Genomic DNA, 27,023 nt, shown 5'->3' on the forward strand with positions numbered 1-27,023 from the left:
CCATGTGAAACTTTATTTAATTAAAAAAAGGGGAACTTATAGCTATAATATAGCAATTTTGAGAAACATCATTCAATTTCAAATGACATGGTCGTGTGTTTGCGTCATACAAAGCATGCTTGTACATTAAACACTTAATAAATACGGCTCCCTCCTCTTTTTGACATAAAAGCAAACTGTACTGGAACAAAATGTGAAATAGGTCTTTAAAAAACAAAACAACCTCAATGTGCTAAAGGGATGTGGACTCGTGTAACACACTGTGAAATACAAAACAGTTTTACAAACAATCAGACAGCATGCATACAAAAATAGACAACTACTCTGATCATTCATCTGTAATTTACAAGACTAGTTCATTATTGCCGAGCGTCATATTCACATGTCCCTGTTTAGAGGTATAGCTTTCTTTCGGTTTCATCCTTTGTCCCTCTTGGAAAAGTACAATACATTCACAATCACTGAGGCACAGCACTTGTACAACTTGTATACTGTAAGTACCCCACATTGTATAGTCACTGTTGCTGTAACGTTATATTAAATATGTATGTTTTAACACCCTGAAACACACCCAGTAATCAGACACACATGCATAACAAAATGTGCGCATCCAAAATGCCTTTGTCCCCTCATCCTTCCAGAGAGGCTGTACACGATCCCTTTTGACGCAGATACAAAGTGCTTATTCATCAGTCGGAAACCCTGTGAGTCAACAAGTTGTGTTATCGAGTCAGACGTCTCTTTTGCCTTTTTGTCACAGCCCTCATCTAAAAAAAAAAAAAAAACAGCGAGGTCGGGCAGGGAGGGACACCAAGGCTGTGCAAAGCAGAGGAGATGAAGAGCCAAGCAGGGACGAAAAAAGAGTTTTGGGCTTTGGTGCCTTTTATCTGCAGCTGTGTGAGGCACAAACAGACGACGTGATGGATGAGGTTTTATCTACCCTAAAAAACCCAAGGACTGGTTTGTGTCTTGAAGAGGGACATCCTGCAGGGAAATGGAAGCACAGGTTATTAATATATATATAAATATGGGTAAATATTTACTCTCAAAACACATCGATGTACTGTACCTTCAGTGAGCTGTGGAGGATCCGGAGGCGATGAAGCTTGTCATTAAGCAGGGGGTCATTAACTCGACGGACAAATGAACGCTTGTACTCCAGGCGGCTGGCCGATCTGTGATCGGCTGAGCTGGACAGACTTGTCCGCTCCAGAGCCCGGTACAAATCCCCCAGAGAGTCTGCCTGCATCCTGCAGTCTCGGCCATGACCTAGAAACAAAAAAAAAAACGTTTTTTAAAGATAAAGATACTACAATCCTGAAAGAAGTCATCCATTTCCAAAAAGTTAAAAACTGCAGTAACTACTAATAAGAGTTGTGAAATCAAAACAATACAACAAAATGTGCAATATCTCTCTCAGCGTGGCGACAATTTAAGTGTGAAGTTCCATGAAAACTACTGCTGTTCTAACACATACTTTATGATATTTAGAGATCACAGACTCAACATTTAAAACAGGCTTTTGGTCAATACTGATACACCAATACCTCAGAAATAAATATAAAAAGAAAGAATGAAAAGAATGAATCTGTATTAATCTGTATCTGCAAATGAATCTGTAGCTTTTTTTTAGTTAACATCCTGTATACAAATACTCAATATGCAGACATATAGATATATCAAATAAATATACAAATTAAAGCTGTACAAAGACAGTAATAATATATCATTGTTAAACATAAGAAGTGCAAGGATGTAGGTCTCAAACCTACAACACGAGCCACATCTACTCCTCTCCTGTTGACATGCACTGCCCTCTGTTGGCATCATACTGACATTACACTATAGGTCTAAATCTGCTGTGGCAGTATTTTGAGTTGTGGAAGCAGCATGGAAGCATTCTGTCACGCTCTGGCTGTGCCTCGACATGCTTTCATGCTTTGTTTGCTCCCCTGTTTGTGTTTTCCTCTTTTCTTTACAGGAAACGGCAGAGAGCGTGAGCTGTAAAACAATAAAAAAAAAACAAAAAAAACAAGGACAATGACAATGAGAGAAGACCCTCAGGGTTGTTTCTTTATCCGGTTCAAAATCCAACATCAACTCGGGCTGAAAGGATTCCTCCTCGCTTCACCATCCAAACCGTGCCAAGAGGCACAATGGCATCTCAACTGAGCGAGAGAGAGGACGACGAGTGTGTGTGTGTGAGAGAGAGTGCACTGCCAAGATAAATCACGATCAAATAAGACACTACATTTCATCTCACATAGACACATGCCCTGGAGGTCTTTGAGGCGCAGCAAATAAGGTTGCTTCAAATTCAATCCGCTAAAGGAATAATAGGCAGCATTCGACCTCTGACATGAGCAGACACTAACTGCCTGTTAGCGGCGGTAATAAAATAACTGACGGCAAATGAGGCCACGTGGTCGTCATCGTGCACGTAGTGTCTGCAAATGACACAATTAGAAAAGGGTTGAGTCAGGGTGAGCTCTGTCTGATCAGCTTTCAGGCTAGTTCAGGATTTTTCTGGTGCGATTGTTCGAGGTTCTGTTGAATAGTCAGCATTGTTGCTGTGAACGGCTACACAAGGAAAAACAGATCAAATCTATCCCTGCTTCAGTCTTTCATATCCCAAGGACATGTTTGTGTCTTTATCTCACTGTTAGACAACTTCTTCTGACAAATGAACTAAACTTTTTTTAAACTAAACAGTAGCAAAGTAGCAATTTATTCTTAAGATATCATTGACCTTTTTTTTTGATCTGGTGAGCTTTTGGTTATGGGGTTATTTCCCCTCCTTGTTATGAGGTACACAAGCTGTGATCTAATTTGATTAGTTCAGACTTAAAAAGGAGCTAAATATTTATGTGATTTACCGATGTGTGTATGTGCAATATACAGTAGTCTTAAACGTGGTTAAAATTGAAACGTCTATTCTTATGGTGCATGTGAATCTGACCTGTGTCTCTGACTCGGTCCAGCTGATAGTGCTGGTTCTCTCGTGGATCTGAAACAGCAGCAGAGGCGGCGAGGATAGCGTGGAGCCCACTGTCCCTGGGGAGCGTGAAACTGCGGGGTTTCCCCCCCGTCTCCGAGTCGAAACTGGCTCTGAGGGGCACAGGCATGGCCCGGTATTGTTCTTGCAGCAGGCTGCGTGCTGCGGGCAGCGTGGACTCCTTGCGGTACTCCATCGGCAGCTGGTCCCTGTCATCAGAGAGCAGGGGCTCGTCCACGGGAAACGTCTGGAGGTAGTGCATCCGCGTGTTGCCCTCCATCTGGTCCTGCCACGAGTTTCGATGGCTGCTGGTCTTCTGCCCGGGGGAGACGCTGTTGTTGCTGTTGCTGCCTTCGTGAGGCTCGGAGTGATAGTCCTCATGAGAGGAACGGGACTGGAATGTGTCGGAGGAGGAGAGATGGCTACGTTTTGGTTCCAGGTATGGACTCACCTACAAACACACAAATGATAAAGTCAATAATGAGGCACATTGAGTGATATGTACTGTATTTACAGGCTCACACACTCACTGAGGATGCTCTGGGAAAGGTGTCATAAGGTGGTGGTGGGCTGTCCTGTTTTGACATCGAGGGCATTTCCATGTCCTCGTGATCACTCTCACTCCAGTAATCTGTCCCAAACACACACACAGTATCATGTTTCATTACTGTGACAGGTGGAAAACCCACCTATTTAAAACTCACAGACAAATGAGTTCACGTTAAAATGCAGAGCTGAGACAATTAATCGATTATTAATCATCTTTTTTTTTCTAAAACAAGATTTCTGATTGTTTTAACTTCTTAAATGTGATTTTCTTCAAGAAATCATTAAAAGTGAATCATTTTGGTTTGTGGACAAAACAAGACATTTGAGAACATCCTCACTTCCAGGTTTGACGAACACCGATCAATCGATTTTTTTTTGATATTTTATGGACCAAACGATTAATCGAGAAAATAATCGACAGATTAATCGATATATCCATCCAGCTCCACGTGACTCTCTCACTGTTTCTTGTCATGGTGCCCGGGGACATTCCCACACTGCACACAGGAAGTGCAGTGTGGGAAGTGCAATTGCAAACAATTTCAAAGAAAAATCACCAAAACGTGAACGCACTGCCGCTTTAAATGCAGTAGGAGTGACCACAAGACACAACACATGTGTGTCATGTGCAGTGTCATAAAGTTTGCTTGTAGATGAGTTTGTGGAAAGGTGAAGCTGCAGTGTTGGTGTAATGTAGGTGTGACGCACATGAGTCTGAGTAATATGGAAGGTGAGGATAAATCTAAGACGTGAGAACTCTCTGCTAAGTCATCTGGAGGTGTAAAGAATCTAATTTAACAACTTGTTAGAGAAGGAAGAAGCCTCTTAAAATCAATGACAAACCTGCTCTCACTCGCCCACCAGGTTCCTACATAGGCTCCTCTAAATAGATCACGGGGATAAGGGGTTATTATTATTTGAAAATAATATTTTGCACATTTCTATACAACACAAAGCAGAGACGCTTGACGCAGATGTGACGTCAAAGTGATACAGAGCAGAGGCGGTAAAGCGCTAGAAATAAACTGCAGTATTTATTGGGTAATAGGAAACGCAAGTATGCTGTTAAACAAAATGTGTCACGCAGATGACACGTTTGCGAACGCGCATCGCCGCGATTACGCAACAGTTTGTGTAATTGGAAAAATTGCAGCAATATCTGAAAGCTCAGAGTGTGGTTATTACGGTAATGTCCCTGTTTTTGAAAAACCTGACGTTTACAGTGTTTTTTTTTTCAAATAAAACTTTTTGTTTTTCTTCATTCTAAATTGTTAATACACTATTTTCACATGCAGTAAGTTGTAAATAACTGCCAGATATGGAAAGTTACTCTGGGGATTCGGGCAAAAGCACGGTCGGATGACAAAATCGCTGCTGCGAACCCCGTGATGGCAAATCACAAACTCACCAAGTGTAAAGCCGGTGATTTATTACAGCAGGATATGTCACTGCTTCATGTCCACTGTGTTGTGTAACTGTTGACCAGTGACCTGGGACAGAGGGGGAATCTTAAGCGGCACTGTGACTAATCTCACCTTGGTCCTTGTGCATTTTCTCCTGCTCGGAGTATCCTGCTACCACCATACTGAGACGACTCAGCCACCTGTGTGGGAGAAAAACCATCATGACGCACAGCTGCTTGGCATGCAACACAACACTGTGTGAGTGTGTGTGTGTGTGTGTACGCCACTCTTTTTGACCAATCACCTCACATAAATGCTCAGTTTTAAATAGAGTGGGGGATTGTCCAGTAGGGGAATTCAATTCCCAGCTATAGAGGGTTGGTGTGTGTAAAGGTATGGTGTGGACAATAGACCGCATCAGAGTGTATAATGTGACTCTCACGGGCCGCAAAAAACTCACCGGGACATGTCGTCTACATTTTCCGCTGCAAAGTAGAAGGTTTTTATCTTCGGATGGCAAGCCTTGAAAGCACTGAAAGGGGAAGCGAGGGTGTCTTTTAGCAAATGTGAGCTCACGCACGGGAACTTATAGCAGCCATTAACATATGAATAGAGGCGACTGCCAAGATCAACTGGTTCATGATTAGACATACATTCATTTAGCCTGACGCAAAACAGCAAAACAGGAATAATAAGACAGCTCTGTTTATTTATTCATTTTGGCATGTTTTGGTAATATAACAGAGGTTTTTTATATATATAAATGAATATATATACATATACATATATATATATATAATTCTCATTTTTGAAGTATGTACTTGCCTCAAAATAAAAATTGAAATAAACCTTTTAATGCAGGAGCCTTGCTTTATGGAGGCGGGAGGGTTATTCCAGGAAGACTCCGCCCACATAAATCTGATTCATAAACCAATGAAGGAGGAGGAGGAGGAAGAGGAAATTGCTCTACCTCTAATTTATAACTGTATTCAGTATGCAGGGGTAGATCTTTTTTTCCAATTTCTGCAGCAACAATTAATCTTACAACTTCTGTTTTGGTAATGTAGTTTAGATCATTTAAACTAATATTCTATATAAAATCACAATAATGAATAAAGAATTTGTCCGTCTGTTGTTTTTCTGTATGCATACTAAAATTCTGCAGGTTTATCACAAAGGCTGAATGGAAAAGACGTATGAATATAAAAAGTTTGATATTAGGTGTCCACTCACAACTTCCTCCTGCACTCAGTTGCACGATCGATCTTGAACTCCGGGAGGTTGACGAAGCCCTCGGCTTTCTCGTCCTTTGATAAACAAAAGCAGAGCGAAATCAAACCTCGACACCGAGAACAAAACTCTTAATTCTGTGATTTGCCCTTTTAGAAATGTGACTCACCTCCTCGTTCATGTACCAGTAGAGACACGTGTCTTTTAGGATGAACCAATACTTCTTCCATTTCTGTGAAAAATAGGTCTTAGCGTCCTTCTTTTTCCACAGCCAGCCCACACAGTCACCCTGACCCAGGTCCCTGCAGGAAATCCTCCGCTTACTGACTGAGGACATCGGGCTTTCAACTAAAAAGGAAACAAAAACGGAAGAAGACTTTAAAAAATGCTCCTCGTGAAGCACCTGATTGTGTTTGAGTGCACATGAGGCCTCAGGTTCAAACTCCTCGCACCTTTGATCTTGTTCTTCTTTGACCTGGACAGCAGCGAGGATCGCTCAAACACCTGCAACGTAAACCAAAAAGAGAATGATGTCATGCAGACATGTTCAGATCTCGTTCATGCTCCCGTCTTTAAACTCGTCAGACAATAAGGAACTGACGTGGTAGAGGGACGCAGAGTCAGAGCTGGACGTGGACATGGAGACTTCCATCTGCAGGGCGGGGATGAGTGTGTAATGGGTGGGGCTGCCTCCACGCTCAGTCTTCCTCCTGTTCTGGCTCAGACTGCGTCCCAGCAGGAAGTCCTCTGCGGGCCTTTTGTCTTCACTCGCGAAACGCAACAAGGAATTCTCTGCTGGGACAAAAACAGAGGTGCACAGACACCTAATGAAATAGAATGATACTTGAAATCATATCCTATTGCAGATGACATTCCCACCCTGCGAACAGGAAGTGGTTTTGTTTTCTGCCAAGACTGATGGAGGCACCAGCAGCGATGCACGAGTAAAGCGAGACGACTGCATCTTTGCAAAGTACGACTAAAAACATTAAGCTGCGGCCACGAAAAGTTTAAGACGATAAAAATATCATGCTTCCTGTCCCCGCCCACCCGTCCGTTTCTGGTCTATACACACAAACGCTCCCTCAGTCAGGTCTGACAGCGACATTGCATGAAATAATATTCGATCTTTTCTAGAGGCGGAATAATAACATGTACAGCAACAAAATGATCTACATTTACACACTGCAGCTTTAAATAATATCCTTTTTATACAAAAATGCTTCCACAGACTGCATTTGTATCAGAAGATTGCCGCACAATCTCGGTAGCTTATGGCTGTAGTGTGTCACTTTTAATTATAAATGTGTCTGTTGGATTGAAACCACTGCCAAAGGAGTTCATGCTGTATAATAATGAGTAAGCCTATGAGCTGCACATGAGTGACAGTGACAGTGACAGTCTTCTCAGTATAGAGGTGTTGCAATCTTGTGCGTACAGAGATGATAATCTGTCTTCGTAATTTACTGTAAAACGAGTGCAATCAGCGGACGCTTACATTTTTGAGACGGCCACATTCAAATTTGTTAAAAATAATCCACAAAGAAGAGCTGATGTCTGGCAGAGAGGCCTCAGAAGTTCCAAATATCTCTTGTAGATAAACATAGCCCCCCTCACTTTACTGAAAGGCCCAAAAGAAGCAGCACACTGTATCAGCATCGTCCCCAGAGGGAACAGACACGTCACTCAAGTTTGTCTTTGAGACTGAAATAAAGCCGCTCGGTCTCCTCCCCCTCTGTGTACCGCCAAGCTCGGCGGTCACTGTAGGAACGTCTCTGAAAATTTATTTCAGCTGTTGCCAAAGCAACGGTGCACTTTTTCTATCGAAACACAGAGAAACTGCAAAACTGAGCGCGAGAGGGAAAGAGAGAGAGAGAGAGAGAGTGAGTGAGGGAGACAGAAAGAGAGGAGAAAAGAAGCAGTGACAGATAATGAACATATGGAGGAGATAGAGGCGGGAACTGATATCCAGCATGTTATCGCTTCTGACAGGCCAGCTCATCCTTGTATTCTGAGCGGGTGAGGATATTATGTGATATCCACCCACTCCCCTCAGCTCCCTCTGTCCCTCTCTGTCCTCCTTCCTTCCTTCCTTCCTTTCTGTGTCCTCCTTTCTCTATCTCCCTCTCTCCCCCACTGCCTCCCACTCACCTCTACGACTCTCTCTCCTCTGCTTGGCCAGGTCTTCATTGTCTCCCACCCAGTTATATTCCACTGGCATTGAGATGGGCCTGAGTCTCCCTGGAGCAAAGAGGAACATTAATATCACAAAGCTGCCCACACACACACACACACACACACACACACAGGGATCAAACAGACGCACATACACGGGGCTTTGAGCTCCTGCTCTGGCCTTGATTACAGCAGTGAGTCCTCAGATGGGGGAGCCAAGGTCTTACCATAGGTGGGAGTGCTCCCCCTGCGGACTGATGACGCGTCCTGGTTCTGGTCGTACTCGTAACAGTACAATATAGCATCCTCCTCCACCAAAGGAAATCGCTGCTGACATTCCTGGTCCAGGTAGGAGTTTGGTGACTCAGATCCCTCTGTGACATGGATGTCCGATTGAGGATCGTCACCGGGCAGATTTCCCTTGTCGTCTCTGCCATGACAGAAATGGGAAAGCGGCGCTTTTTTTTAATGAGTGTAGGAAGTAACGCCTTCAGCATGGATATGTTCAAAAAATGCAGCATTTTGAGTTCAACACGGTGATTCCCAAACTTTTTATACAAGTGCACGTTACATGCAACAATTTATGCCTGGAATTTTTAACCAAGGTACACTATATCGACAAAAGTATTTGGCCAAACCTACTAAGTATTGATTTCAGGTGTTTCAATCAGGCTTTGGACTCTGTCCCTGACATTTTAGACAATGCTATGCTTCCAAGTTTGTGACAACCATCTGGGGAAGGTCCTTTTCTCTATTCCGACATGACTGTGCCCCAGTGCACCGGGGCATTCTTGTCCAACATCAGTGTCTGACCTCTTAAATTCTCTACAAAATGAATGGACACAAATTCCCGAAACTTCCCAAAACTTCCCAAAACTTGAGGAAAGTCTTCCAAAAAGTGTGGAAACAGTTCTAGCTGCATATGTATTTGAATACATCATTACAGTCCCTCGTCTGAATACTTTTGTCCATACAGTTTAATCCTCCTCAACCAGTGCTCGTACAAGACCCAGTTTCCTCTGCGGGGGAGTGTGTGCTGGATAGGTAAATTACATAGATTACGTAATATGCGGCAGCTACGTAAATAGCTTAATGTCATGCCGGTGTGACACAGTGTAGTTTGCCAGTTAATTCCACAAAGACGGACACGACACAGAAAACACAACGGCAATAATGGAGGAGATCCGGCGTCCTGTGCCGCACCGACCCGAACTGAACTGAACCCCCTGGAGGAAACGATCCCCTGACTCTTACACACTGCACCTTTAATATCCCACGTGAGTGTGTGTTCACCTGGGGGTGTACGGCTCTGCTGGAGGTGGAGGTATGTAGAGGTCCTGCAGGGCGCAGCTGCTCCTCCTGGACGGAGTGCTCAAAGTGCTGGTGGGCGTGGCAACACCGCTGCCGCTGCCGGGGCTCTGAGGGAATATTGGCTGTGTGTGTGTGTGAAAAAGAGGGGAATAAAAGGAGAGAGAAAGAGGCAGACAGTTATAGGAATTGAACACATTGAACATTTTGAAGTTCACGGCGGTTCAGTCAGTCACTCAGAGAGCATTCATCCCGTGGAATGAGCTTCGAGCTACAGTATGAGCCTCTCATGCTCCACTTCTCACTGGTGCACACAAGAAGACAGGCTGGTGTGCAGTCTAGTTATTCTGCTCATTCAGGTCAAGGAAAATCTGTCCGCAGCCTACATTATACAGTATATGTAACAATCTTATCTTCTTTTTATCTGTCATACCCAATTTTAATGTGTGTGTATTTCTTCTTTGTGGGTTTCTGTTATAAATATTGCCTCTACTCTCTCCTTCTCCCCTTTCATAACGCCCATCGTGTTCTTTCTATACTAAAACAAGGCAATACTAAACTATTGCATATAACATATTTTACTAATATCGTGCAGCCGTGTGCAGTAATATATTTATATAGTAGGCTTTGTGCCTCATTTGTTGTTTAAAAATCATCAACTAAACTTGAAGAGTCAGTGAGGTGTCACCCAATTACAAGATGTATCACTTTTTCAGTGCTAAAACATGGACTTTAAATGAGGAGGAACTGAATATTAATGTGCCAAACTATGCTAATATGCAGTGTAACTCGCAACTGACTAGTATAACGAGATTTAGTGTGTGTATCTTGTGCGCTCCCCCCCTTAAAAAAGCATTATGTGTGTCAGAGGCACGACATGGTTTCCGCAGCACAATGTTCTTTTCTTTCTTTGGCACTCTCTTAGGTTTAGTCACATCTCAGTACAGGAAACGCTACAGTCTTTGTATCTTTTCTCCTCTTTTTGTCCTTTAAAATGCCATCAGGAGAGCAAATTCGATTTAGGTGGAGAACAAGAATGTGAGAATGTGAAGTGGGGGCTGAGGCTGAGCCGGACTGGGCCTTCAGGGCCTCAGGGAGGGAGAAAACATTTTCTATGGCCTGGGACTCAAAGAAAGGCTGGACTACTTTTATACGCATGCCTCTCACTTCCATCCATCCTGGCTCAGGCACACAATCCTTCCAATGTAATTGGTTTGGCCAAAGTAGGACAGCAGATGCCACTTAGAGCTGAAATGTTAACTAGAGAACGAACAGGAGCAGGTTTGAGTACAAATGCGTGGTGTTTGCAATAAAAGTGATGTTTATGTAGAAATAACAAATCTACTGCTTAAACAAATCAAAAGATGAAGGGAAAACCTAAATCTGACATGATAGTCTTTACTAGTATAAATTGTATAATTTTATAAGACTATAAGTTTTGTTTTACGGCACTTGTTTTACATTATATGAGGGGCTGAATGATATTATGTATACATAGAAGTGCAATAACTCTGTATATAATATGCCAATATTGCACATATTCTGGGATAAACACTGTTTACCTTGTATATATTATTTTATTACTACATATGTATATATATATATATATATATATATATATATATATACATATACATATATATATATATATATATATATATATATATATATATATATTTGAAGAATCACTTTTGGTGCAGGAATTTAGCAGCCATCTTACTTGCAGAGCCAATGGCTTCCATCTCATGTTCTTGAGGAGGGCCGGCGTGGAGGTGAGCGTGCTCTGCGGGCGTTTCTTCAGCGTCAGCGTCACACCTGCAGGATCCCCGCGCAACGAGTTCACCAAGTTCTTCAACTGCCAGCCCACCTGATTAAAAACAGTTGTGGTCATTTTAAAGATGCATGAGAAACACACACACACACAGGTTTGTGCAGCTATCCTTCTAAGGGCACTGTATTGACTTCCATTCCATTTGGACAGCGGAAACACAACAAGTGTGTAGCACATCCTTTGGTTTACATTAATGAGAATGTTTAAATGCCTCAGGGCTTCTTCTTCACACCTGCTGGGACATCAGTCGGCGTGTGCCGTCATGATGTGGTGAGCTCCAGTGCTGTGTGTCGTTCATAGCTGTATGCCTCGTAAATAGCCTTCCACCCAGTTCAGACGACACTTGGCACAAACGAACGTGCTGCCCAGAGACAAACAGTGTCTGCAGCTGAACCAGATCTGCCTCGTCCAGTTTGGGCAGAACATGTCCCCACACTCCTCGCTTGGCTGGCTCTGCTGAATTTCAGCACATCTTGTGTGTTTTAATGCAGCCTGTGAAACTGGGCAATCTTCAGAGTCTGACCTACCAATCACTTCGCTCCTTTCAGGGCAATTTTTCATCTCGACAGCATCCACACAGACATTTTACACAGAAAAGCACCAAAGAGACGGACACACTGGAACAGTTATTTTATAACAATCTACTGCTCTCCCAGGTTTCTTATAAATCATTCTGCTGCTGGTTTTTTTTACCTCTTAAGTGTTAAAATTTACTGTCATGTATCTGGGCCTTTTATGTGTTTGGAACCTCATTTATTGACAATTTGTGCTCCTGAAATCTTTTTTTGTGTCCTGAAGCTATTAACAGTATTTCTGACATTCTCTACTTATTTATCACAATCATCCAATTCCAGTATTTTTCCACTTCCTTAGCTTATCATACACATGATTTTTGGTAGACAAGCAGCTGGTAACAGTCATTGTCGTTCTTTATTAACCCATGGCTATAACTTTAAACCATCCTTATGATGAATAATAAGTTAGATAATAAAAAGCGGAGTACAAAAAAAACACTTAAAAATATTATTTTTCATTTACATTTTTGGCATTTAATAATTAACAATTAACAAAAAAAAGTGAAAGAAAAAAAACACAGCAGGTTTGTAATTGAAATTGAGTAAATGTGAAGTTACCAAACTGTAAATAGATTGTAGTTTGTTACCGTCATTGTTTTACATAAAAAAACACTATTCAAACATCTCTTCCTTTATTGTTTTTACAATGAATGTGAATTTTCTTGCCTTTCTTTTACATGTTTCCACTCTGGTTTGTTATTTTCTTTACCACAGACACGTCTACCGTTTAATGCAGCATCCACCTCGTCTCCCTCAAACCTTCTCCTGAGTTAATGTACCCACTGATGGGATGTTCCCCGCAAATCAACCATCAAGGATTTCTTCTTAACTATGGGTCACACTAAATGAAATGTATTAGCCACACTAAAGCTGCTTATGGCGGCCGTTCTGAGTGACAGTTTGGGGGTGAGCACACATGTCAGCCGGGTTTACAGATTGACATCACCTACTTAAGCTGTCAAACTTGCTCAGCTGCTGCTCATCTCGGGCAACACGGCGCGGCAGAGAATCTTTCACCCACAACATCTCCAGCATCTGTCTTGTGATCACTGTCAGTTCCATATGAAGTAAGAAAACTTCAGAGTAAATAACAATGTAACAATCTTCACTTTATACTTTATATAAGTAGTTAATGTGTGTGGAATCTGCATTGAGTTTGCATGTACTGCAGAAGTCAAATGGACACTCTAAACTGACCATAGGTGTGAATTTAACAGTTTGTCTCTGTGTGTTGGTGCTGTGATGGACTGGGAAACTTTCACCCTGTGTCACCTTGGATTTGCTCCGACTCCCCGCGACCCTCATGTGTAGGCAACAGATATATTTAAACCGATGCAAACTCACTACATAACCAAATTAAAGATATTCCTCCTGTGACCACAGCACAAATCCGTAAAGTAAATGGTTGACAGACTTTAAAAAAAATGACTTCTTTTTAAGTTTTCTGTGTTTTAGTTACTGAGACTGGGGTATCATATCTTTTGCAAGCATATGAAGCCTGGTTGCTATGGCAACTGCCATTGGGGCCTATGATGTTTTGCCTATCAGTGTGAGAGAATAGAGCATTACATTTTGGGTCGACTTAATAATGACCTATGGAAGCATTGAGCAATAATGCTTCCATAGGTCACACAAACCTAAAGAAGAAGAAAATCCATATGTTCCTCTTTCTTTAAAGCTGAGATGAACATAAAGCAGCTACTATCAAGACCAAGGATCAGGGGTGAAGAAAGCACTTCAACACTGAGCTTTGTTTTATTTTTCCTTTTATACACTGACCTGCTCTAAACTTTACAGTGAGAAGAAGAACAAGGCTTGACAAGTCCGTGTTTGTCCTTATTCTCTTTCTAAATGGCTGCATTCAAGCGGCAAAGTTGACTGACTGAAATGAACCTGGCTGTGTAATTATCATACGTCTTGCCGTCTCACACACAAGCAATAATTATTACAGACAAAGGGATGCTATATTTAAACTGATCAGCACAGGCAGTTTTTTGTTTTCATTTCCCCTGAATTTACAAATTACACCATCGTACACTTCACTGTCACAGTCAGTTTGTGCAGTTTTGTCTCGCTTACAAAAACAAAAAAAGGACAACTTGATCAAGTTGTGTTAATTAAGATGAGGGGAACATAAAACACCTCAAATATCCATTAATTAAACGTGTTAAAGGCATGTAGTCATTTTATTAATGTAATTCTTACTGAACATGGTCATTTCAATAAAACTTACTCTGTTATGCCAGTTTGTGTGTAATTTATGTTATGGTCTTTTTTGTTTTTTACCGATAATGACATAGGCCTAAGAGAGTACAAGGTATTACTTACTGTTTTTTGTTGTTAGCCACATGTTTTCAGTTAGCGTTAGCATTGTTACCACTTTAGCTACACATAATTTAACAGGGAATCTTTTTACAGTGTTGTTTATTTCATTTTGTAGAGGCTTTAGAATAAAATGGTGGTGCTCATGTTATGTGGATGTCTTCTCTTGCATATGACAGTTAATTTCACATGTATAACAAGCTTCCTGGATAAAAAAAATGGGGGGGGGGGTGCAAATTTTGGCAGCTGTAAAACCAGCTCTGCCAAAAAATGTACCTACTGTTTAATTCATTTTAGAGGGACTAGGATAAAAATGGTGGTGCTTGTGTTATATTTGGGTGAATTTCACCTGACTGGTGTGCCTTTCATACACACCATTTTCATTGTGGCAATAAATGGATAAGGGGAGTGCTGATATTAATTTTTTTCCCACTTCATACACTGAACTACATCTATTCAAATAGTTCCAGTTGCTGAGGAGACACATTTATTTATTTATGGATTTCAAGACATGGAGATGAAGTTTCAACAAATAGGACAAAAGATTGTTTCAGAAAGAAATTGCAGGAAACAGCAGGCCCAGTGGAGCTGCAGTGGATTACCGTGGATGTACTGCGGCACATTTGTCAATATGTATAGTATATATGAAAACTACAGGCTGATTCCTATAAAGCACATAAAATCTGCCGGAATAGCAAGAAGAAAACAGAAAGTCTTACCACAGTTTGATGATTAACCTGAATGACCTCATCTCCAGCATGGATTTTCTTACAGCGGTCAGCCACAGACTGATGGACAGACAGAGAGACAGAGAGGCGGAGTCATTTTACACTGCTTCATTTTCAACTCGTACATTAAAACTGCAGCGAAACAGGACACAAACGTGTACGTACTCCTTCTGTCGTCCCGGTGATCACATGCAAGCCATCATATGTTGATTTGATGTACATGCCCTGTGTGAAAAACAGTAGGATTATGAATGACTTGTACATTATTACATTACAGACTTTGGCACTATCACCATTAAATAAAACCTTTGTTTTAATCTGCAAGTGAAACAATCACTAAATAAATGTTATAATTACAGGAGTCAGTGTATTTCAATAATACTATATTGTGGGATATCTTTTTTTAATATGAATACAACAACATGTAATTGCTCTTAACTGTGTGAAATATGTTACAAATAAGTTTAAAACCCCAATCGCAATCATTTTTTAAATCATAATTATGTTTTTGGCCATATCACCCAGCCCTATTTTAAAACAAAGTGGGTGCAATCTGAAAGAATGCCACTGAGTGAATCCCACTCAAATGCCCCTTCGAGCAGATTGAGTCAAACATGGTGGATTATTTTATCTGCAAAAGCTGTTTGTATGTTGCAAAGGGAAAAAAAAAAAAAAAAAAAAGTTAAAATGCAAAGCCTCCACTAAAAGGGGTCTAAAGTTCAGCACACACACACACACACACACACACACACAAAGCAGGATGCCAGATTTCAAGCTGAATATGAGAGATTTATTTTTAGGCCAATTGACCAACTGCTGTGTTCAGGTTTCCCTGAACGGATGAGAGAACTTCCATAGCCCTTGTGAGGGGGTGGGGCTATTACTGTTGCCCCTAGCAAGGAGCTTGTGTTGGAGAGTAGGTCAGTGCAAAGAAGGAGACGAGCACACTGCTGATGGACAGACAGTTCCAGGAAAAAAATATCATTGACCCTCTTGTCTTCAGTTTTAAAACTAACTTCCATTTTGAAATCTCAAGATTCACGATTTGACCGAAGTCCTGACAGTTTTTGCAACGGATGTTCACAGACATATTGTATTGTATTTTTATAGGTAACAGCTCTATGCTTCACCCTTTAACACCTCAGCCTCAATGTCCATCTGGACTTTTTTGCTTATTTTAACCTTAAAAGGGCCAGAAAAATGTCTTTTGCCATTGCTTTTGTCAATTTTCCCAGATTAACTTCCAATATCTTGACATCGTATATTAACCACTTAAACTTAAACCAAAAAGTTCTATTTCGAACCTTTTGGTTTTCAGTTTTTGCATGTTAAATTTAAAAATTTGAACAGGGTAAAACGTATTTACAACAACATTTTTTTGTCTCAATGGGCAAAAAAAGGCCAAAAAATACTAAACTCTGCACAGGCGTTTATCCAACTCTGCCCTCAGGCAACAAAGAAACTTTGCTGGCTTCTTGCAATAGCGTGAGTGAAATGAACCATAATAATTTGTCATGCATCCTACTCACACTCATACGGGCCACTCCAATCTTAAGGAAAACCAAGACATTTTGTGATAAAGACTTTCTAGGTCCACTGAGTTGGACTATGATGAAGTCACACATTTCACACTTTACCAGGTTACTAATCCCCATCTCACAAACAATTTAACAGCACTAACTGGCAGTTTTCCGGTTTGAATGTTTGTTTTTCTACTTATTGACTATATTTCTGTTACAACAAAAAAACAGTGTGTATTACTATGCAATTAGCTGCCTGTAATTAATTAACTCTATGATAACAACATGATTGAAAAGTTCCTAAAAGTGGGATGATTTATGCACGGAGGCACATCTATCTGGCATATTTTCGTAGGTTTGAATTATTTTACACCAGTTTTTCTACTGCAGAGGCCAAACACCAGACGAGAGCAAACAAATATAGAAAAATATAGATTATCCACTCATAACATACTGGACAGGATGACCAGTGACTGCTGAATAATCTAGTCTTACCAATCCTTCAGTGGACTTTGTGTTGGGTAGCTGAACAACCTCCAAATGTGCAGCCTGGGACACCATGGGATCGGAGGACAGAGAGATAATGTGGTCACACACTCCAGACAGGGTTTTGCACTGAAGATGAGACATTAGGGGCATTACAACCTTAAAAAGTTGACGCATGACGGTGTTGATTTCATGAGATACAGCGGAAATAAAGTCAGCAACTCACCACATGCAGGATTTTGTTTTCTGTTTCATACACAGAACAGTCCTGAGGAACATGCAGATAGAACTGTTACCTCAAGAGAACGTGTCAAAATGAGGAGTTATTATTGGCATTACTGTTGTAGGTGGATATAAGCAAAAAACCGAGCAGCTTGGCGCCTATAACCCCCTACACTCCCACACAGGCACGCACAAACACAAAACAAATGAATCACCAGTGCGGAGGCATGTCTCTCTCTCTCTCTTCTCCTTCTCTCTGCCAGTCTTCTCCTCTCAGCCTCCAACGAGTTCATTCTCACCCTCTTTCACAGCCACATTCCACTTTTCCCACCTAATCTTTTCTCTTAACTACATAAACTTTATTCTCCAAAGTTACGACGCCTTCACTTGACTGTTAATCATCATGTATATCATATCAAGATGTGCCGTGATCACCTGTTGTACAATTGTCGTGAGCTCGAGACACAGCTGGATCACGTTGTTTCTGGTCAAGGAGTAATCTGCCACTGCAGCAAACGGAGACCTGAAAAAGAAGGAGCACCTGGAATGAACCATTAGACCATTCTCCACACACACACGCACATTTGCGCTTCACTCATATCCAATTCTAACCCTAAAACCAGGTCTTAACCCCAGAAAAGCCCTTTATGGACCAGGCAGAATGCCACACCTTGGGGTTTATATGATTTTTGGTCCTCACAAAGCCACGAATACAAGAACACACACACTCACTTAACTCTCAACCCTAAATTTAACAAGACATTTAGGTTCTGTCTCATTAGGATCAGGTTTTGGTCTTCATGAGGACTATTGGTCCAACAAACACACTCACACACACTATCTTTTTGACATTGATTTTGATTCCTGTAAACACAGTAAATAAAAACAACATATTCATCATCTCTCATCTAAAACTTACCCACTATAATATCTGTTTTTATCTGTGAAGTGTAACACTGGTGCACATTACTGGATTTTAATCAGAGCGGGTGCTGCAGAATGTGGCTGCTTCGGTGTGAAAACAAATATCAAATCACTTCTCTTGAATGTTTTTGTCTGTTTCCAACTTCCAAACACGCTTTTGACGATTAGTCATAGACATATAACATTAAAAACAAAACTGCTCTGTGTGTGGAAAGACTCCAAAATCATCAGCACAAAAACATCAAATATAAAGAAAATGTCAAATTCTGTGTCAAACTCTTTCCAATTTAGTCTAAGCCAGAGTTTATTAAAGTTCACAGCCAAAACCATGGCGTGAAAAACAGACGTGAGAGGAGAACTAAGGGGAAAACTTCAGTGAATGAATGTTTCACTGTGTGCACATGTGTTACAGAATCACCTTTTTGCAAATCTCACCTGTCCAACCACGCCAGCAGGCTTTTGGCTGCAGCTATCAGGTCTACCACTGAGGTCAGGAAGTCGTTGGGCAGCTTGTGCGTGGCTCGGCCATCGTAATGGCTGCTGCGCCGTCGGCCTGTGATGAAGTTCTGCAGGTTCTTGGCAGACGCGTTAAGCTTATGAGAGAGTGTCTTCAGATTCTCAGTCTCCAGCCCGTAGTTCTGGAGGAGAGAAGAGAGGGATTGGATTTTTTTGCAGAGCAGTCCACCTTGCCGCGCAACCCACAGATGCTGCTAATATGAGGAACATGTGACGACAATAAAACCAGTAACTCATCCACTCGGCCCCGCTCTCCTCCAGCTGTCACTTTGCATGTCTGGGGAAAAAGCAGTACGCCAAACTGCACGTGCCAGCCTGCGGGCATCACAGTGTCTTCGGAGGAGAGAGCACGGCAGGAGGGCCACTAATCATATTTAATACAGCAGCGCCTGAGAGACTTAAAACTAAATCCCAGTTACATAAGGAGCTTTGCCCCACAGCAGCAACGCAGGATGAGAGGACTTTAGATTCAGATTGCATCTGTCACCTCAGTCCACGGCATCCCGCCGATGCGTTTCCATGCACAGTCACGCGGCGGTTGTACGTCGCTACGGAGGGTTGTACGTCGCTACGGACCGCGTCACTTCTTGTCCCAGAATAAGAGCAACAGCACCAGCTACACTTGGTAGCGATATGCTTGTTTGGATTAAGCATTTCCTGCTATATATTATATCACAGGCCACTTTAGCTGGCAGCTAGTCGTTCGGATTGACATCCGTTCCGTAAAATAAGGATTTGATCCGTTTTGACCATATATGGAGCGCACTTTGTTCCATATTTTTGTGTATAACTATTTTTTAGTGAAGCTGACGGAGCATAAATTCAGTTCTGGTGTGTGGTGTATGTTTTTTCCTCTGTTCTCCTTCTTCTGTGTTACAGCTTCTTTAATTATTTTCATGTCTGAATAATGAAATGAAAATGATAATGAAAACAGTTTTAGTCAGACTCACACAATACTTTGTTTTATTCTAGTGTCATTTAAACGTACACTGTGTGTGTTTCTTGGGCTAACGGACGCAGCTTTCTTCATGTCGAGACCACCCTCTTACTTTTGTTCCTACGTTGCATTCATCCTGTCCTCTCCTTTTAAATATTCTCTCAGCCTAACAACTCAGTTTAGCCCGTCACGCCTTTGAAACCACTGTGGACTTGGGTATCAAAGCAGCAAATTGGTTTTCCATGCTCTGTAATGTCCTTTCAGAGCACAAAACAAAAACACAGGGTCTAGGAAGGAAGGCAATTACAGCATGTTAAGTTTAAATTATTCCAACAGTAAACTTCTTAAAAGTAAAGACAGCTTTGTCTATTTACATTTAACTTAAATAAGCTGAACCTTGAAACTGTCTGTTAATGGAACTGTGCATTTGTTCCCAGTACAACAACAGCATGGTTTTAAGTGTACATTTATTTTTTTGATTTGATTTTGACTTGATTCCAAGTACTATTAGGCTATTTTTAGTTTCATGAATGTGAGATTGCGCTGCTTCTCTCTGCTCTGGACCTTTCAAAGTAAAGTTTCTGCTGTTGATCTCACTTCAAAAGACATTTTCACCAATTTCCTGATTTCTTTTTTCTGATAAAAGAATCCAAAAGTGGAAATGACAAAATTAGATAGCATTGAGTATAAGTAATACACGTTGGTGAGATTAAATCAAGTAACAGAGATTCAAATCTAAACAACAAAGAAATAAAAACACCAATTCATAAGGGTTTTATCAAGTTGTTGCAGCAAATTTAAGGGACTCCTGCCACAATTGTTTGGCTAAGTCCACCCTTTTAGATTTAAGTGGACATATGATAAAGGCTTTCATGTGGAAAATTGGACTGACTTGTGAACTACTGGGTTCCACAACAGAGGAAGAAACTTGACTCGGCACATACTCAACATTATGCTCTAAACCACTTCAGCGGCACTTGAGTCCAACCAGCCGCGCAGCAGTCTATAACGCTGACACGGGAGAAATGACTTCAATAATCCATGTCAGAGCATCAGATGGAAGATTTTGCTTGTGGGGGATCTTTTGGTCAAATGATTAACTCGCAATTTATTTGCTTTGATGTTTAAACATTTGGGCCTAAAGCAACGTCCCCGCTCTGAAGTCTAGATAGCCGAGAGAGATTCCTGAAAATATTATTAAGCATTTATTTCGTCATATGGAAGATCACTTTAATGGTGTAAATCTAAGAGTGAAAAGTGGAAAAACTCATCCTGTAGCTGGTTCACAGCACTTGTATTTGATAAGCTGTGAAAGCCCAAAATCTGGCACGGAAATATTATTTGACGCCAGTGGATCAGCAGTGACTCCTTGAATAAAAGTACAAAGAACCCAGTAAAAAGGAAGACAGCGGGACACTCACCAGCGCACAGAGCAGGTCCACGGCTTCCAGTACCAGCTCCTGGTGACCAATTCTGGACACTCCCAAATCTTCCAGCTCCTGGTGTGTGATACGCAGCAGCTGGTCGCCCCCTACTTTCTCCTGCTCAAAGGTCTTGATGTACTGCTGCAGGCAGTCGTCCAGGCCTGAGTGGACCGCACAGGATGACAAAGGAAAACATTTCATTATGCGACACCGCGAGAATGCATGCATGCGTGCGTGCAGAATCACACTTTCTGCTTTTGCTTTACGTGATCAATTCTGTGCTTGGACGACGTGAAGCGTGAGCACAGGTTGTGTTTTGTTGTGTCCCGGAGTGTGAAGTGGTCCATGTCAAATATCCGACAGCATTAACACCCACAAGGTACATGTTCCAAGTGTTCCAAGTGTTTCAACTCGAGCTGTGAATCTGTGCTCGGCTCGTAGCGGTGCGGGTTTTTTGCCTTTGACGGCCCTCTTGCTCAGGGCCTGCTGTTTTCCTTGGTGCGTGTGTGTTTGTCTTGCAGGTATGTGGGTGGAGTTAATCAACACACCTTAGAGCACCTGGCCAGTGCCCAGATTACAAGATTACCGTTTTTCTGAGCTGGGTCATGACACCTTATACTTTGAAAGTGTCATGCATGTGTTGATATAAATATTGTTATTTTACTGATGGAAAAACACTGCGGTTCAAATAATATAAAAAGCATACAAGCCCATTATATTAGGTAAATATTAAATCAGGAACTCAGCAACATGAAACATCGCTCTGACGTACAAAACTGACAAACGATTGCATGATCATATTACTCTATAAGGGAGAATAACTCTGTACTCTGTCTTGATATTTGAGCCAATGACGTGACCAAACATTATTATCTACAGGATCTAGTCTAAAACTCCTCAAATATGTGGTTTTAATCAAATAAGGGAAATAAGGGAAACTTTCTCAATAAAATACAATCTGCTCAGTTAATAAGTTTTGGTTTGATCGCATGTGTTTTCGCAGAGTTTTTGTCAACATTCAAATCAAATAATGATGAATTAGTTATTACTTATACTTTATATATGTTATAGCTGAATGTCACAGCGACAGTGCTCTGCATGCTAACTGCCCGTCCTTTTACCAGTGAGGAGGGACAGAGAGAGGGAGAGAGAGTAGCTTTTGTGAAGCTTTTTCTATACTCTCAGTCTGTTTCCATCTTCTCAGCAAGACACACACACACACACTGAGACAGCTCTTTGCTCATCTCGTCCTTTCATTGCCGTGGACCAATCATATACTCGCTGCCTAAACCTGATCAAGCATTCACACTGGGTTTAGCTGGCAGCTCAACTGTGGCGAGGAAACATAGGGAGTTTCATGGTTTTGCATAAAATGTAAAGGCTTAACTAATCAGCCCCTTTACCAAGTTAATTGAGACTCATTACATCAATGAAGTATGCCCCATGTTGCCATAGAAACCATGAAGCAGGGTTCTGGCAAGGATCTTTTTTTCCCCCTGACCACAGGACAGAAAATAAGTCAAAAAAGTCTCTCAGAAATTCACATTTTAAACATCTAACCCTGTCATAGCAGCAGGTGACAACAGTATTGGAACATTACAGATAACTGAGTGACTGAGTGAATTTTCACATGCTGCCGGCACAGCCGTCAAGAGCAAAGCAGGGTTAAGTGTCTCGCCCCAAAGACACATCAGCATCATGTAGTCTAGCGGAGCTGGGAATCGAACCCACGACCTCAAACAACGACTTGCTTTACCACTGAGCTACCGTAATGTAATCTGCACTATACATCACTATCCCTTTCATGGAGATTATCAGACACACGTGGGGCACATTAAAAGCACAGCACTGACACATCATCCTAATCTCGGTGTAATCTTGTGTGTGTGTGTGCGTGCGTGTGTGTGTATGTGAGAGAGAGCAGAAAGTAAAACTGCTAAACGTCACATGACATGAATTAAAGAAGAAAAAGATCATACAAATGCATTAAGTCATCAGGTCTGTGCCTTAAAACACACAAACATGGAAGAAAAAAAATTAAAAAATAAAGACGGCAGACATGTGATATGTGTTTGCAAATCCATACTGTGCACGTTCCAGGAACAGAGTTTCAGTCAAAGCTGTGATTCTTTTGTCTTCTGTGATCAGACTTTTGAAGGCGCTTTGTTGCAACTGGGATTTGAGCACACTCACAAAAAACACACACGGGGGGGGGGTGTGAAGCACCATGGTGGGAAGGTCACAGGGCCCCTATTCGGCAGCGAGTGACATCACTGAGCGGTATGCTAATAATGGAAACTGTGAATGCTACTGGCAAAATGCTGTCATTCCTTAGGAGCTCTTGTGAAGCCACCCCTCCTCCCTTTCCTCTCTCAGTCTCTCTCTGTGTCTCAGTGTCCCTCACTTTAAATTACCATTAGTGGGCTTTGGGCGCAGGAATCATCGCTGCTCCACTTGTCAGATGTGGGACACTGAAGAGCCTTTGCTTCTATCTTATCTTTTCTTGTATCTCCCAGCATTTCTCACCTGACCTATACAGGCTTATTTAATCTCACTGTAACATTCCTGCATCAATCCATCACCTTTGCTGAGGCAGAAGAGTAAAAAAAAGTGTTTACAAGGAAGCATTGATGTGTTTATCAGGCGACAGCAGATACAGGTACACACTGTAATGCACGACAAAATATTGAAGGAGGTCTGAGCCTTGCAATCATAATAGGTCTGCACCAGCAGGAAAAAGGGCCTGCAGGCTTAGCATCATTGTGGCAGAGTGTGCGTTTGTGTGCATGTGTGTGTTGAGGCGGTAAAGATTTACAGGATGTATGTGTACATTTAATCTGGAGCATCTTTGAAAGGCTGTGGCCTGACACGTGAGCACAAAAAAAACAAAACAACACACAACAATATGCTACTGAAACAATGACAGTATACGTGTATTGCCATTGGATTTGCAATACAGCGTTTGTGGTCTCACTTTAGTTTTATACAGTAGATTAAAAACAAGATATATACATATATATATATATATATATACAGTATATATATATATAGGTGACATAATGTCTGTGGAGAGATTTTAATTCAAATAGACACACAGCGACAAAGCTGATGAGTAACCTGTGCTGTGAGTATATCCAGATAGTCCTGTGTGGGGCATTTACACTGTAAGTCTTGAGAGAATGAATTATCAGGCCGCTCTCCTCAAACACATAAAACACACCGCGGCTACCAAATCCTATGAATGATTAATTCATTTTAATAGCTGTTCATGAATCCGTCTCGTTCTGCTGAAATACCCAGACCTTTAACAGCCACTGGCCGTGAGAGGGCTTCTCTATCAGACTGAGTCGTATCTGTGCAGGCGTTGTCAAACCTTATCATTCTGCTGCATGTTTCCCAAAATTCAAGACATGCTCTACTTTTTTAGGGTCTGAATAAATGCCCAAATTAAAAGGCTTTAATCTTGCTGTCAGACAGCCTCTGCCTGTCCAGCTTTTTGTAAAGGACGCACTCTACCGCACCGAAGCTGACAGAGAAAATCAACATTTCTATCTCGCGAGCACAAAAGAAGGTGCTGATCTACTGCTTCTGATAAGTTTGTGTCATTTAGGTTAATCTGAAGGAAGGATTTCAAACACTGGAGTCACAAAATAACACATTTAAATATACAGATGGAAGCAGTAATGGATCAACAACTATAGACCTTGGTGTTGGAGAATGAGCACTTACAAAGTTACACAAATGTTTGCAGTTCAATTGAGTCTGAGACTCAGAGAGCCTGAGAACAAGCCTCTGGTTCTCAGTACAGGAGCACTCACATTGCAGTCACTACCTCATATGAACTGTCCCTTTAAACACCCATGGCTGAGATCTTTACCAGTGCATTGAGAGGCATTGAAGCAGTTTAATCTCAGTCTTAGGCCTCTGTGGTGCTCTTCCAAATCAGCTGTGACATCTTAAAGACTTCTGTGGATCCACACTGCGCACAAACGACAATGGTGTTTGTTGATAATAGTGCAGTGGTGGCTTCTTTTTAAAAAAAAATCATTTTATTTTATTTCATGCACGCGCAAAACACCGAGCTCGAACCTTTCACCCACTTCTCCAGTGAGAAGGGTTAATTATTTGCGTGTAATTACTGGATCTCCGCTGTGTTTGCCAGCCTCCTGTGAGGAGAGAGGGAGGCAGCCCCGCGTTAACAATAACCACCGCAGGACACAATAGAGGTTTAAAAGCGTTTTGTGCTGTTTGAGTGTGTTTGGCTCTGGAGGAAAGGGAGGGGTTGGTCTGTCTGTGAGGGCAGGTCGTCTCCACATTGAGCCCGCCAGTGGGGGAAAATCGATCAGATGATTTAAGGCTGTAATAAATGAGGTTTAAGGAGGCGAAGACCCGAGGCTCAGCAGGTGTTTTTGTTCTCTGCTGGCATCTCCAGTGAATCCGTGGAGCGCAATGATACACTCGGTCGTGTTGTTTTGTTGTTTTTTTGTTTCATGCTAAACTGCAGTTTTGTGATGTGTGTTTCTATTTGGTCACCATCGTTCCCCTCAAAATCAAGCCCTACCTTTCATCCAGTCCACCACTTGGCCGAAGCTCCACTTGCTCACAGGCTCCATCACCAGTGCCATCGCAGAAGTTTGTCTTGTTCCAAAGAGAAAAAAATCAACAGCACTCCCTCCTCCACCCAGCTCTCACCAATTAATACATTTATAAATCAAATAAACTGGTTAAAATATAAATGTTTCCCAGCTCGGTTTGCGTGTTTACAAACAAAGGCAGATGTGTAAGTCCACAATGTCGCTTTAAGAAGCCTGACTTGTGCACATTCCTGTGCAGTTGGTTTGCGTAAAGGCGTTCTCCCCACTTGTCATTCACGTCAGGCTCAGTCAGTGGCAGCGATGATGATGGTGATGATGGTGTTGGTGAGTCGCTGCTGCCCGACACTCTTCCCAAAACACATTACATCCCTGTAGCATCCACAGCAGAGGAGACTGGCGGTCATAGTGGAGTGTGGAGAGGCTGTGCGCGCTCTGAGCATCCTCTGTGCCTCACACACAGACATGGAGTCACACAGGCATGTCTGTATGGGGGGTTGTTCATGCCTCACATGAGGAGGAGTGGTGAATGAAAGGAAGAAAGGGGTGAGAGCACTGGCTGTGTACAAAAATGGATGTAGCGCTCCAGTTATAATGTGGTGAAGGAATCTGTCTTTGACTTTTTTCCACATGAGGGTCGCCGGGGGTGCTGTGCCAATCTTGGCTGACATAGGGTAATCTGTCCATACCCTGGACAGATCACCAATCTATCACGGGGACACATGGAGACGAAACAACATCCACTCTCACAATTTACACCTACGGTCAATTTAGAGGGTCCAATTTGCCTAATCCCCATATTGTATGTTTTTGGACTGAGGGAGGAAGCCGGAGAACCCAGAGAACGCGGAGAAAACCCCCACACACAGGAAGAACGTGCAAACCTCATGCAGAAAGGAAACCCTTGTTCCGACCGGGTGTTCTTGTTGCAAAGGCAAGAGTGCTAACCACAACACCAACAACACCAATCGTGTGGCCCTTTGAAAGAAACAATTTCAATAGTTATTATTTTGTAATATGTGTTAACCCTTATGGACAGTTGTGCGCATTTTACACCCTTTCCATTCTTTGTCTTTTCATCATTTTGGCTGTGTTGTAAAACGGAGTCCTTTTCAGATGTGAAATCAAGTCACTGGCAGACTCGGCTGAGTTCACCCAGGCTACGGTACAGCTTAAGTCCAACTGTATATGTACATAAAACAGACATCAAAATGGCATACAACAGTCATTCATTTACTTGGTCATTCTTCACATTGGATTGCAATGTGATGTAAAGAACTGTCTGA

The 27,023-nt window shown here is 41.9% G+C and overlaps 1 protein-coding gene across 6 annotated transcripts; it reads right to left on the bottom strand.

Moving 5' to 3' along the window:
• LOC131458079 (connector enhancer of kinase suppressor of ras 2-like) lies at positions 1 to 26,175 on the bottom strand. 6 transcript variants are annotated; one of them, XM_058626787.1, is made up of 22 exons: positions 25,707 to 26,175; positions 21,143 to 21,306; positions 18,704 to 18,906; positions 17,780 to 17,867; positions 17,349 to 17,390; positions 17,132 to 17,251; positions 15,282 to 15,341; positions 15,108 to 15,176; positions 11,381 to 11,527; positions 9,646 to 9,785; positions 8,580 to 8,782; positions 8,329 to 8,418; positions 6,779 to 6,969; positions 6,630 to 6,681; positions 6,347 to 6,525; positions 6,181 to 6,254; positions 5,408 to 5,479; positions 5,080 to 5,147; positions 3,526 to 3,626; positions 2,960 to 3,446; positions 1,070 to 1,269; positions 1 to 984 (listed from the first exon to the last, which is right to left on the bottom strand). In XM_058626787.1, exons 1-22 carry the CDS (start codon positions 25,768 to 25,770, stop codon positions 937 to 939), a joined length of 2,862 nt encoding a protein of 953 aa, XP_058482770.1. In that variant the 5' UTR covers positions 25,771 to 26,175; the 3' UTR covers positions 1 to 936. The 6 variants fall into 6 exon arrangements, with proteins under 6 accessions (XP_058482770.1, XP_058482769.1, XP_058482768.1 ...); XM_058626786.1 differs by having other exon boundaries at positions 6,779 to 6,972; XM_058626785.1 differs by having other exon boundaries at positions 17,780 to 17,885.
• Between the last annotated feature and the right edge of the window lie 848 nt (positions 26,176 to 27,023).

This window comes from Solea solea, chromosome 4 (genome assembly GCF_958295425.1).
Source record: "Solea solea chromosome 4, fSolSol10.1, whole genome shotgun sequence".
Classification (NCBI taxonomy): domain Eukaryota; kingdom Metazoa; phylum Chordata; class Actinopteri; order Pleuronectiformes; family Soleidae; genus Solea; species Solea solea.

What these genes read in the sequence shown, in the direction of transcription:
- LOC131458079 (XM_058626783.1), bottom strand. Translation starts at nt 25,770, where the DNA reads ATGGCACTGGTGATGGAGCCTGTGAGCAAGTGGAGCTTCGGCCAAGTG. An exon ending in CTGCTGGCGTGGTTGGACAG is followed by an intron (nt 17,886 to 18,703) that starts GTGAGATTTGCA and finishes GGTTCATTCCAG; the next exon opens with GTGCTCCTTCTTTTTCAGGT. An exon ending in TCACGACAATTGTACAACAG is followed by an intron (nt 17,391 to 17,779) that starts GTGATCACGGCA and finishes CATGTTCCTCAG; the next exon opens with GACTGTTCTGTGTATGAAAC.